At 34.0% G+C, this 13,825-nt stretch overlaps 1 protein-coding gene across 1 annotated transcript in view; it reads left to right on the top strand.

Moving 5' to 3' along the window:
* The first annotated feature begins 187 nt into the window (after positions 1-187).
* The window catches only part of LOC111059901 (protein timeless), a 56,442-nt gene continuing 42,804 nt past the window's right edge, over positions 188-13,825 (top strand). Inside the window, exons 1-4 of the mRNA XM_039422729.1 lie at positions 188-432; positions 11,627-11,732; positions 12,760-12,854; positions 13,649-13,707. Coding sequence (XP_039278663.1) covers positions 11,636-11,732; positions 12,760-12,854; positions 13,649-13,707 — 251 coding nt within the window. The 5' untranslated portion in view covers positions 188-432; positions 11,627-11,635. The remainder of the gene's footprint in view (positions 433-11,626; positions 11,733-12,759; positions 12,855-13,648; positions 13,708-13,825) is intronic.

Raw genomic sequence — 13,825 nt, 5'->3', positions numbered from 1 at the left:
TCTTAGAATGACAATAGCCTACATCAATAAGCAAAAAATCAATATTTGAATTTTAATCATATCCTTTTTATTGTGAAAAGAAAGGTACAAGCGCATGTCCAGTGAATGAATCTATTGCGCAAGTATCTCATCATTGAAGCAGCATTGTTTACAACGTAACGTAGAGCTTACAGACGATGCGCGTATGACAGTGAGCAGCTGTTTTTGTCACGTTATTTTGAAACGTGAGCGCTGTGCTTTCGGCATTGAATCATTGGATTTGTGTACTAGCGTTGGTGTTTTGCTCTGTGTCAATTAATTTTTAAACAATATTTATTTGTGATCATTAATTAAAGTAATGCTTGGTTTACGTTTTAGTCATTATGGTTATGGTTATCTTTTCATCTTAACCAAATTTGGATTGCTGTCAAGAGATTGAAGAAATTTTTTAAGGTAGGCCTGAAGTTATTTCAACTTTCATGTTTTGACCTATATTACAATAATTTCAATCATTGTAATATTTAATAATTATCAAGTAATAAAACATGTACTGTGTCGTATAATGTAGGTATTTAGAGATTGAATACCTCTAATAAAAATTCAAGTTATCACCTAAATACTTGAAACAACTTGTAGGGCTTTTATAATAAGTTATGTAAGTTAAGTACCTAATATTATGGAAATATAGGGCCTAATATGTATCTGTACTATTATTAATAAAAACAATATAGAACATGTAGTACCCTTTTTATTAAAAACTTTAAAAACCTTTTAGCGACTAGTATCGACCTACTATGACAATTTTCAAGTTAAATTTTTAAAATTAAATATTAAAAAATAAATTAAAGCATTTCAACTTGAAAATGGCCAAAGTAGGTCGAAACTAGTCGTTGAAATGTTTAAAATTGTTTCAATAAAAATGGTACTATATGTTTTATTTTATAGTGTTTTTATTCATTTTAATAAAGAAGCCCCTACAATAGAAGAGACTGTGTTATTAATCACATACCTTATATCTTCTTCTTCATCCATTAACCACACTTGTAGGACCGATGGCGTCATGTCAACAATAAAAATAAATAACAAAAAACACTAAATTGATCAAGATGGCAGTAATCAAGTTTAGATTGAAAAAATTATCATAAGTTATGAGTCCTTGATCTTTAACATAATGGCACTTTAGTCTGATAACCTGAGACAGGTTATCATTCACATATTCCTGGACATCGTAATAAGCCCTGGTTCTCAGGAAACCGGTCACAACACGCTAAGGTCCAACTGCTTCACTCCTGCAGGCAGCCTGTTGAAGTAGCGTAGCGCTGAACTCCTATAGCATACCCGCGATCTCGATGCCTTAGTCAAACAGCTCTCGATGCCTGGTGTTGTCGTGATGCACATCAGTTCGAGTCAACAAATTTTGTTGATTCTTCTTCACGTACATGAGGCAGAGAAGGAGGAAGAGGCTGATTACTGTTAGAATACCCAGCATAGCACAGTGTTCGCTTCCAGTATTGATCCTGGCGGCCCGTTTTTGCAGCTTCAGTATGTCCACAACCTTGGTTGAGTTACCCCATGTGAGTAGACCGTAGGAGATATGGCAGTGGTAAAGTGCATGATACACCATGACCAGATATACCTCCGTCACATGTCCCCTCAGTTTGAGCAAAAGGTAAAATCATGTTAAATATGTAAGTAGGCTAGTCTCAAAACAGCCCTAAAGTAATTTTTTACAGTAAAATATTTTTTTCCATTTTCTATACTTACCGCTCAAACAATAATGCAACTTAATGCTCTAAATGCAACAGATGTAAACGGTGTGAGTATGCATACTTGATACTTATACTTACCGTACTTGATACATGAATCATTCTTCGTTGTCTGGGATAACTAGACAGACTGTGTCAAGGAAGACTAGGGGTAACTCCCCTCAGATTCTGGTGAGACCATGGACCTCTTTGGAGAATAGAGGCTAATCCTCCACTTCCGTCTGCACATAGATGATGGACCGTTCCGCCAGTCGCTCCTTTATCATGCGGTTGAACATTATTTTTTCAGCATCCTTCACAGACTTGGGAAGCTGAACAAGTGTTGCTATGTGGAAGCTCAATCAGAATCCAATAATTTTACTGGTTCATTTTCATCATTCCAAACTTCATTTTTTAAATAGCAAACGAGAATTTTAGTTATGTCCTCATTTAGTTTCAGTCGATTTGTCAGGAACCATCCCTTTGCCTCCCGGGTGAGAATTTAATTTCTTGCATGAACTAGGTGGCTTCTTCTTCCTCTTGGGATAACTGTCGTATCATCCCCGAATAGTATGGTCATTGGATGGTGTGATGGAAGCTCATTTGTTAGTAATATAACAGCAGTGGGCCCAATACAGATCCCTGTGGCACTCCATGGTTGATATCTCTGATCTGAGAACTTGCTCCTTTTATCTTGACAACTTGTTTTCGGTTCTCAAGATAAATGACGAGATATGAAATATATATAAATACAGTAGATATAGAGATATAACTGAAAGATATATACACTTAATTTTCAATTCAGGATTGCATGTACCGTACTCTTGATTTCAAGCAATGGTGTTAGAATATTTACAAACAACATTAGCAGATATAACTTGATTGATTTGTCTTGGCAATGATAATATTCTTAATCGCCTATACTGGAAGTAGTAATAAATTTAGGCCTAGTGTTCATAATATTATCATAGCTAGTTTCAACAATTATTGTTTTGAATAATAGAGAAGAAGAAAACATGTAATTGGAATGGAGCACGTCTTCCTTCCTCTTCATATACACTAATTCATAAGAATAAAATCGGGATTTGAGTTGCAACGAGTACTACAATGGTCGCGGAGTCAAGAGACACTTAGGAGCGATTGTTTTGACATTATTTTAGTAATTTGGGGAGGCATTGAAAAGGGTAAGAGCAGGATTGCATGCAGTGAACAATTGCAAAGTATCCATCCTACTTCTCAAGTAATGAAGCCAATTATGCTGAGCAGGAAGAAAGTTTTTATTGTGAGAAGGTACATTATTGATTAGTGATTTTTATGTGATTAAGGAGATAGAGAGAATAGATAGAGCTATTATTTCCTGATCCAACGTATTTAATCTGAGAAAAAAGTTTAAGCTGCTCTATTTAGGTGACAATGAAGTGTGCTATAACTAACTGATGCACAAAAAAAATCAAAAATGGTTAAGGTTTGGATCAAGTGACTTCTCAATCACTCTGTATTCAGGCTACATACCTTAATAACCATCTTCACATAAAATTTGGGAGTGGTTGCGTTATAAGTATTAATGAGTATCGCTTCCCGGTGGTTCAGAACCCATCTAAAACTGTAGATCTATTCATCTTCCATTATCATCCGCCTCACTTACCCACGCACAAGCCTAGATCTCATGTGAGCATCACCCTCAGCAAGGAAAAAAAACAACCTGTATGATGTATAGAAGAGGAGAAGGGTGGTGGTAATGAATAATCGTCACCATCAAAGAAAAGTCACATTATTTGTAAATTTAAAGATTTCTATCATTTTAAAAATAAAATGATAGAATCCAACAAGAATTAGAATTTCCTGTTTTGGAATGAAAATGGTATTTTGGTACTGTAGATATCCATCATTGAATAAATCGATTTCGAAATACAACAAGCATTCTTATCCATTAGAGAAATTTATAAACTAGTTCCAGCAAAATTGTAAACTCTGTTAAGTTCAAAGCCAGTGAGAGGTTTACTAGGAATTATTATTTGATAATTCTCTAAAATATACTATATGGCTGGTTTTGTGACAATTCAAGTCGTTCTACTCAAAAGTCAGTACTCTTAGAAAAGGCATAGAAAATGTTAGCCAACTTTGGACACAGAGAGGAAAAAACAATAGAATATTTTCCCCTCTCCTGTGCTTTGGGTAGGCTTTGAAATGCAGTGTTTTAAAATTTTGGAAAGATATATTTCCATCATCGAATTGAAATGGTTATATAGACATGGTTTAGTATAACCCCGTCTAAAACTTACAGATGATTAAGACTATACAACAAGTTGAAAGTTGATTTATACAGCCTGAATGGCTACCTTGAATGTCGCAATTTCAATCTGCTGGGGCTGGTTCTATATATAATTATGTAGTTTGTAGTTGTAAAAATTAGTAGGCTTCGATTGCCATTTTTAAAATGATTGAAATATATATTTCAAGTCATTGAAATATGTATTTTCTTGACGAATTATAACAAGCAAGCTTGATAATTCTTTACAAGCAAGAACAGTTACATTCATCACATACACCGGTATCAGTTATATCCTATAGAAGGCAGTGGCAAGACAGAATCGGCAATTCTGTTCTCCTATCATTCTTCACTGCCATTATAACGTGGATCTCACTACAGTTGTGGAAGTTTCTCTTGGGGCCGTTTGCCCAGTGACAGTTTAAACTAAATTTTATTTTAAACTGGTTTAAATCCGTTTTAAATCTCGTTTGTTATAAGCCGTTTTTGAGTTTAAGCCACGAGCTGATTAAATTCAGTAACAACTTCCCTGCCATGAGATCCCAAAGTGGGGCTCACCTTTGACACCACCAGGCCTTAGTCCGCAAACGGGCCATAGTCATATGTGAGAGTATAATAATAGCATATGTAATAATAAAATGATAATAGTGACCTGGGTGTCTCAGATCTGCTGTCGAGTTTTCAGGTCGCACCTAATCAATCTCAGGGCCTCTCACATAACCCAACAACTGTTTTTAGACAGCCGGAACCGACAACTTAACGTGTCCATCCGAAACACGGAGCGGAACGAGAAAAAATATCTTGAAAAATAATTTAATCATAAAGGTTCATATATAGACTTGAGCGCCACGAACACGCGCATTCCACTTTTTATCAGCATATGCTACGCTTATTATATCTATAACCTACGGTTTCTGTATATATAATAAACAGAATCAGCTGATGGAAAGTGAAATGAGTGCTGTGTTCCTGGCGCTCAAGTGTGTACGCAGCTTCAAATGTCCATCAAATCAATTCAATCAAGAGCGCGCAGTATAAGTCAGCCAAATCACAATAAGGGATCAATGTAAAAACACTCAATCATGCATTCTTTTGAGGACACATCACAGTTTTCATCGGATCTTCTTGAAAAAATCCATCTTTTCCAATGCGGATGATGCAAATATGAGCTTTTTACTTGTGCGTGAGTAAAAATGGGAAGTGCGTAGGTGATTGATGGGATGATCAAACGTCCATGTCTACCAGCGGGATTCGAACCAACATTGAGTGCGCATTGAGTCGTCGCGGCTAACCTGGCCGGTATTGGATGTGGTAGACTATTTAATGTAGCAGGGCAGTATTGTTTTCTCAAATTTGAAATATTCCTTCTGAAAATATTTTTAAAATTTTTGAATCTTGGAGTGATTTATTTTCGGTCAATTGTTAGATTATTTGAAAAAGTAGAAATCAGTTGCCCTAGAGAATTATTAGGCTAATCATTCCAATGAATATTCATAGAACGTGAATATTTATCCATGAAAAAGGGCGCTATGTGTGTTTAAAAAGATCAAAAGATCAAGCCGACTGCTACTGCGTACTCTTGAAAAGGGGAGGGGGAAATTAATGGGTCGAAGCTGAAAAATGTAAGGTTGGTCGCCAAACATAGAAGTTTGGGAACCACTGCCGTAGCTTAAAGCTTAATACTGTTGTGTCACTTTGTTTATTGAATTCATGTAAATGCGTTTTTTTTTTATTGAGGAATCCTGTATCCTGCCTCATCTGTACTTAAGACCTGATGCACTGAAACTTGAGACCAGAGAATTTAGAAGACTAGGGTCAAACAGAGATAATTTCTCTTGAGTAAACTGTGATTAAATCCTGATAACGTTGTTTGTGCAACACATCGAATAAAAGTTATTCCTAAAAAGATTGTCATTGATGAATGAGTAGATTCTTTCTAGAAACCATATTTTGAACGGAATCAGAATGTATTATTTTTCTCCGGATTATTAATACAACGAAGTGTTTCATAAATAATTTACTGGCCGGCAGAATCGTTATGCAACGCCCTACAGATTGGTAGTGACGTGCCATGACGTGTCATTGATGTAGGTATGAAGGGCTGGTTGACTGATTCCGGCGGAGAAATAAAGCATTTTTCCGTGTATTTCTAAATGGGAGCAATCCAGAAATCGCCTCTGCGTTTGATGTGAATCAGTATGCTATCAGAGGAAATTGTATTGTTCAAAGCCTATTATTGAATATTGCTGCTATTGATAAATGAAATGGTTGCTATTTTTATAAATGGGGGTTGAAAACAGTGTCTAAGGACTAATCTGTTGTTCCAAATTATTTTTTATTTTGAGCGGAGGGGAGAGTTATTGTGTTGACAATGGAGAACCGATTCAATTATAGCAAGGGTGGAAATAAGCTACCTATTCATTATCCATTTCTATCTCATTCATCTTCTTTATTAAATAATTTTGGATGGTTTGTCAACATTCAATTCAATTGTTTTATTTTTAGTACTGTGTATTGATGATGTCAATATAGTGACACGCATATTCAAGCTTCATTTGATAATTGAATAAGCATATTGTGTATATAATATGAGAGTGTGCTTGTGTATGTAAATATGTTTATTCGGTCCACGGTCCCTATGATCATATACTCTACTTGCTCAATCTGTTTCTAATTAATATTTTCCCCATTATTGAGTGAATGTCGATACTTAAAAACGCATTTTAAAATTAAACAAATTTTCATAATGTTTGTTGAAATTGTTTTAAAATTTTGCAATTAGAGTAGTATTCAAAAGATTATAACTCAAAATCTTTAAAAGACTAATCTAAGAGATGTTCTACTGGCTTTACCTACCCAATCTATTTGTCAGTTAATTCTTATTAGAATTTGGTTTTACAATTGAAAACTCCTCATGAAGATTGTTGATTTTTGATTTTATTTTTCTCTCTTTTTGATTATTTTACTCTCAAATTACTTCTAAGCGTAGCTCTATACAATAGTTGCAATAATCATAATATTTGATGTGAAAACAATTGCATATTATAAAATATTTTATAATGTAATATAATAATAATTGATACTCATTTAAGCGAGCTTCTTATTCGATAGTTAAGAATATGGCAGTTTAGAGAACTAAGTAGGAACTCAAACAATTAAATGGGTCCAAAAAACGTACCGATTCTCTTTGGTAAGAGTCAAAAATAGTTTAAATAATGTTCATCCACTCATCTCTAAATTAAATAATACTGTAAAATTCAATTTCTTTCAAAAAAATTAAAAGGCAGCTTTGAAAGGATAACCTGAAATTATATCGATCAATCAGCATTATAATGTTTCCATTAATTTTTATTTCAGTTACCTACCGTATTTGATTCGCTCAGATAGTGTAGTGGAATGCGATACACTTTCGCCTTCATGTGAAATGCAATTCTTGATCATACAGATATAGAACATGAGATTCTACAACAACAGTTATAAAAAAGCTGTAAATACTCCTTGTGAAGGCTAACTAGTTTCTGTTCTCATACAACAGCTTATTATTTATCCAGTTGAAAAATAATTATTCCATACACTTGGTTCTGCTGTATTCAACCTTTCTCGATGTACGGTACGTTATTTTCCACATCTGAAGTACCTACATGATGTTCTCTCTCTTTTTGCGTAGGTTGTTAGCTGCTATTCAGCTCTTTGCATATATTTTTTATGCAAGATGCAATGGCAGCTAATACTGCTATATACTTCTGAATCGCTTTATTCCTGTATATGTATGATGTTTTTAATTACTTTCAATTGTAGTATTGTACTCGGTTGAAGAAGATCTTATTTATTTATTTTATTATTCATTTATTCATTCGTTTGATTTCCAACAGTTACAGCAATTTTTCATATATAGGTAATATAATTTTAAATTGGCAGGCACGTAAAATTTTATGAGCATTATTGGATATATCTTAAATTGAATATATCTTATAAATAATATTTGGCAGATGAAAAATATGTCATCTAGGCTTACTTTATTTTATGAAAACTTTTCAAAGTATTTTTGTGCAATTCAAAGCTATTCCCAATTGGGCTGGCTGAGTTGGTTTCCTCAATTACTTTAGCAGAGCATGTGTAATGTGTAGTACGAAATAAAATCATAATATAATCTCCATTGTAATTGAAGAATTCTAATTTATGACTAACAGAATACTGTCGAAAAATATCCCATCTTTATTGTCGTTACTGGACATCACACTTTCACGACGACAATAAATTGGTTGAGATCGTTTTCTACAACGCAATTTTTGACTTTTATAATTTACCCATTAGGATTCCATTACTCTCTACTGTATTATACTCCTAGGTTTTAGGACCCAAGTTTACCACCTAGTGAAGTTATTGATCGAGTATTAAATCGATTAGCCTATTATTAGATTGAGTAGATAAATATCAAAATAACATCAAAATGGTTCTACTGTTATGAAGCTTCATGTTTATTTCTCTAAATACATTAACATGGTATAATTTCATCTGATAGGACTTTTGAATTGGTATTTTTGGTATATATAGGGATGCTTTTGTATTCCATTGAATAAATTCATATGGTATTTTATTTATGGTAGCCTAATTTATACTGGTGATTTTTATTTATGCTGGTGTATTCAGTATAATTGATTTCATATTGGTCTGACGGTATATGCTTATTCCATTGAATATATTCACATTATATGTTTTCTGATTGATTTGCCCTATTGGAATAGATTTCATATTAGCATATACTATCGAATGTATATTCTATAATTATTGCATGGTGTACTCACATCACTCTTTGTGATATTTTATGCAAGATGATATTTTATGATGTGATATTTAAGTACTCAAACCATTCTATGATTATGTGTTTTCATAGTTAGTGAATAAATAAATATCTGAAACAGCCTTCATTCGCTCTTCGTTCACGTTCCACAGCATGGAGCCGAAATGAGTTCGGCGTGTGCAGCTAACAAAGCAGATCATGCAAATTATGACCCAAAGGGCGGCCAAAGCCAGCCCTGTTTGCATAACTCAATCAATCTCTCCCTCTCTTTCTCTCTCACTCACAAGATTAATAAAGTAATCTAGTATTTCTTATACAGTTATGCTCTCTCCGACTTCCTGTCTCTTTCTGTATAGGGGTTCTGGGCTATCTATACAGTAAAGTGTTGTTCCAAAGGATATTATATTGTTTTCAAGAATGGACATCAATTGTTCAAATCTCACTCGATGTTTACCTTATGTATACCGTAGATGTTTTATGTGGCTGCGAATTGATTGGATGAATGGATCGTTATTGGATGAATCTCCAGTTCCTGATTCATAGAATATGCTTCATTTAGTATTTACGTGTATTTACTACGTAGTACGGTATTTATTTCATTTCACTATCACAACCCATCATCACAACTCACTTCCATTATCCACAGACGACGAAAGTCTCAGCTGTTTTTCCAAGGATGAATTATCCTTTCAATGTCGTTCAGCGAGTTTTCCTAGGGATGAGACTTAGTGCAATCGAATTTTCATATCATAAACCTACTTTGTACCAAATTTCGTGTGAATCGTTAGAGCCGTTTTCGAGATCCAGTCACTTACAGTTATAAATATAAACATAAAAACATATAAACAGAAATTGCTCGTTTAATAGTATAGGATTCTCATATGGAACACTATTCGGCTGTATTTAAGTACACAGCTTATCTTAGCATAGAACTGGAACCAGTCTCATTATAATCATGGACCACCATGTTCTATTTCTACAACAGGAATAAGATAGTTGAGTTTTCTGTTGCGAAAGTTGAATGAATGTTTGCAATATCATATACTCTTCCCGTAAAAACCTTGTAATACTTAAAGTCCTCTGAAATATAAATCTTCTACAACTTAGCATAACTGAAACATGGTAGTGATAAAAGTGAAAGGACCTTGATACTTGTTTTCACGCGCTATTATTTTTAATAGAACGTGGATCAATATCAAGAAGCCTGTTGAAGGGTTTCACTAAATGAATTTTCTCTTTGCCAACTTTTCAAGCGGCTTTGTGTGAACTGAAAACGAGAATCTTGAAGTGTTTTGTTCTGAAAAGAACATTGAAAATTCAAACAGAATGAACAAAAATATTAGAGGGAGTCAGTGGAGGGAAGTGATTGCTATTATAATATTATTAAGGAAATAAAATCAAGTTTCGAACAGAACAATAAATCTAAGAAAGTCGAGAAGGAGAGAGTCATTCCAGTTCGAGAAGAAAAAAGCAAGGGAGAAATAATATAAAGAGAAAGAAAGTTGGAGTCTATCGGACAACAAACCTCCGGTAATGATCAATTTCAGCGCTGCACGGAGTCGAGATAAAATAGCTGAGCTTAGTAGGCACGTGAGGCAGACTTTGAATAAACACGTGAAAGACATTCACAAGGCAGAAGGTGCCCAATTAGTTGTCGTCGCAAGCGGCTTGACGTATACATTTCCAACCCCCTCCGCCACAACAGAATTGTGCAACTATATCTAACCTCCCACTCACATAGTCCAGCTCAAAAACACAAATGAAATTGTGATATTCTTTCTTCTTCGCCTTTTAAATTTCAAGCTACAGTAGTCCAAGTGGAAAATTATAAAAGATGATTTTCTATGAAAAACCTGTAGACTTTCCCATTGATACCTTAGATTAGAATAAATTATATTAGATCAAATTTGATTATGTAGATCCAAATAAATGCTGGTCTATACATTGATGTATAATAGCTTATGATATAGCAAATTTTCTGATGAATTTGCCAAGTATTAATTTGTAGAATTTATTGAATTAAATAAATTTAGTCGATGTGGTATTATGGAAAGGACCTACACATATTTAGTTCGGTACCAAACTTCTTAAGGCGCGGGAAGCATCATTTAATAATCTATTTTTAGCGGAGTAGGCCAAAACTTTCATTCGATTTTATTTGTTTAAGGTTTGTATACCTTCATAACTACTTAACGTTAAACTTTATGCTAATGCAATTGAATTAAAGTATTTGTAATTAAAATTGTTGAATAGGCTTTCCATATGGTTTGATAGTTTTAGTGCCGGTTGCACTAAAGGTGGTTAAATTTTAATCATGTTTAATTCCACGAGAACCAATTAGAGAAGCCGCCTTTGAAAAAAAACCTTCTCTGATTGGTTCTCGTGGAATTAATCACAGTTAAAATTCAACCGGCTTTTGTGCAACCCGGTCTAAGTTTTAAAATACAATATTGACTTCTTCTTGTTAATTGGATTAAAAGTAGAGTTAGAAAAAGATGAACTACGAAAAGTTGTTTTTGTACCGCTGCTGTCAAAGTGTGTAGGCGAACGCACATAGCTGCAGTAGACAGACGGAGGAAAAAAATAAAAAGTCTGCGTGCTGACATAATATGCATAAAAACGGACGTCTGTGTGAGTTTTCAACATTCGGACATCTGGGGAGAAGTTTTTCCGCCGTCTGTCTGCATATGTCCGTTACTGTTCAATTAAAGGGTTGAAACCTGAAAACTAGTTGCTAGCAAATCTAGCAAGAACCCTAATTCCTAGCTAGTAATATGTACCCCAACTCCACAACATTTGAAAAATGTGATTGAATTTAATTTTTTGTTGCAGATTTAAAAAATGGAGTGGGCTGTAACGAGCAGTGAGCTGAACTCGACATTTTCCTCATTGGGGACCAGGAATGGCGACGTCTTCGAGCCGAATTTGGATTGTAAAGGTGCGTATCATTCACAATTCATGAATCATAATTTATCAATCCTGAAACCTAATCCATTTTGGCGGAGCTAGTCACTTGGACAGTTTGACCTCATTTATAGTCCAGGAATTTTCGACACTTATTTTCCTTCATGCTCCTTCCTTGGCAATCTCAAGTCGTGTTGCTTAATTAAGTATTATTTGTACAGTGTGGAGTGTACAGTGCACCGGTAAGTCTACATCCAGTATCACTACTCTCCCTCTTGATAAAGCTACCGTTCATTCTTCTGCTGATGTGTAGGCCTACTATTAATTTATACCACAACTTAATACTCGTGCATTGATCGATGAATCACCATAATCCAAATTAAAATTTTTAGTTCAGTCATTAGTTTTGAAGTGGAAATTGGACTTTTTGAAGTGAAAAGTGAAATCTTAACCTCATTCTTATTTGAAAGTTCTATTTGGGTGAAGACAGTTTTGGGCTATGCCTGTTATCTTCTCCCAATCATACCGTATTATATATTATAATTATGATTTGTAATTGTTAATTAAATAAATAAATAATCTGATATTTACCCACAAGTAGCCTACTATTATCTGATTTTCTTGTAATTGTGACAAAAAATGTGTAGTATGTGGTGATTAACGTTCTTCACAATAATATATATTGAATTCCTTCAGTACACCTGAAAGTAGGTATTTCTGATTCTGATTAAATAAATGAAACGTTCTTCTACATTAAATGCTAACAATAAAGGTGCGTATAGATATACGCGCCTCCAACACGCTCCGCCTTCGCTCCGCAATCGCTCCGATCATGAACGTTACGGGAGATGTTAGCTCTTCTCGCGTTCCACTCTTGCTCCCCGGTCGATCATCAATTGATCTGCTCAAGTGACGTTCGATTGCGGAGCAGAGCGAAAGTCTGTACGCACCTTTACACATTACTTACAAGTACAAGATACGCAGGCCGGCTTACATGTGGATGTATATTGAAATGGTGAGTATAAATGGTTTAGAAAATTGATTGAAAAATATTTTTTCAGATCACCTGGAACGTATCTTACATCGAATACTGACAGAGGACTGTGTGTTGAGAACATACAGGAGGGCGATAGGATTGTCTCAAGGAGTTAAAAAGGTGAATAGTTTTATTCTGCCACCAATATTTTGAATAAGGAATCAAGAAAAACTCACTCCTGCATGTATTTAAAATATAAAAACTTATTCAAAGTCCTTTTTAACAGATGAGTCTCAATGTACAAATGAACTTCATACTTTAGTTACCACTGAAACATACCTTATTTAAGCTATAAAAGAAATATACAGTATAAATTATTCTCTATCTACATTATAGTATTTCAAACTAATTCAATTTTATATAAATGTACAATATAAATAATACCTTTTTACGTGGTATTTGATCTTTTCAAAATAAATATTTATTATATGACAAGGAATGAATGAATACACACTGTTTATGAGTCATCTACAATTTTCTTTACACAATAATAGGTACTGAATCCAGTCAAAGTAGGCATTTTTTATTATTGGTCCAATTCAATCTATTTCTCTTGAATTTGCTTACTAAATTATTATATTTCAATTTAACCAAGTTGATATTTGAAGGAGCCTCTTCCAAATTGTAAGTTGATAGGTACCGTACATTCATTTTCATTAGCTCAAGTTGTTCATCTTCATACAGTTGATAACCCTTAATTTTAGTCTCGGTAACAATTTTATTGAAATAATTGCTAACTGGATTCAAAGAGGTAGGCTATAAAACCTAATATTCTACTAATTTATTTTATGACGAATGAGCTACGAATAGCATAGTCGATGGTCGTATTAATAGTATACCGGTAGTAGTATAGAATATGGATCATACATTTCATACCAACTTTACAACTAATACTTTAATGTACTTTTTTCTAGGATATTATTCCATTGATGTGCAACATTCAAGATAAAGATGTGTTCGACTTGATCATTAAGTAAGTTCAGTAGTTTATTTGTATGGTTATATTTTACTTTCTTCATCAATTCAATATTTCCATGACTACATATAAATTTGTAAGTATCTTTATAATATATGCCATATCAACTCATATT

The sequence above is a fragment of the Nilaparvata lugens genome, chromosome 3 (assembly GCF_014356525.2).
Source record: "Nilaparvata lugens isolate BPH chromosome 3, ASM1435652v1, whole genome shotgun sequence".
Classification (NCBI taxonomy): Eukaryota; Metazoa; Arthropoda; class Insecta; order Hemiptera; family Delphacidae; genus Nilaparvata; species Nilaparvata lugens.
The sequence above is the reverse complement of the archived record's forward strand: the minus strand, read 5'-3'. Positions and strand labels throughout refer to the sequence as shown.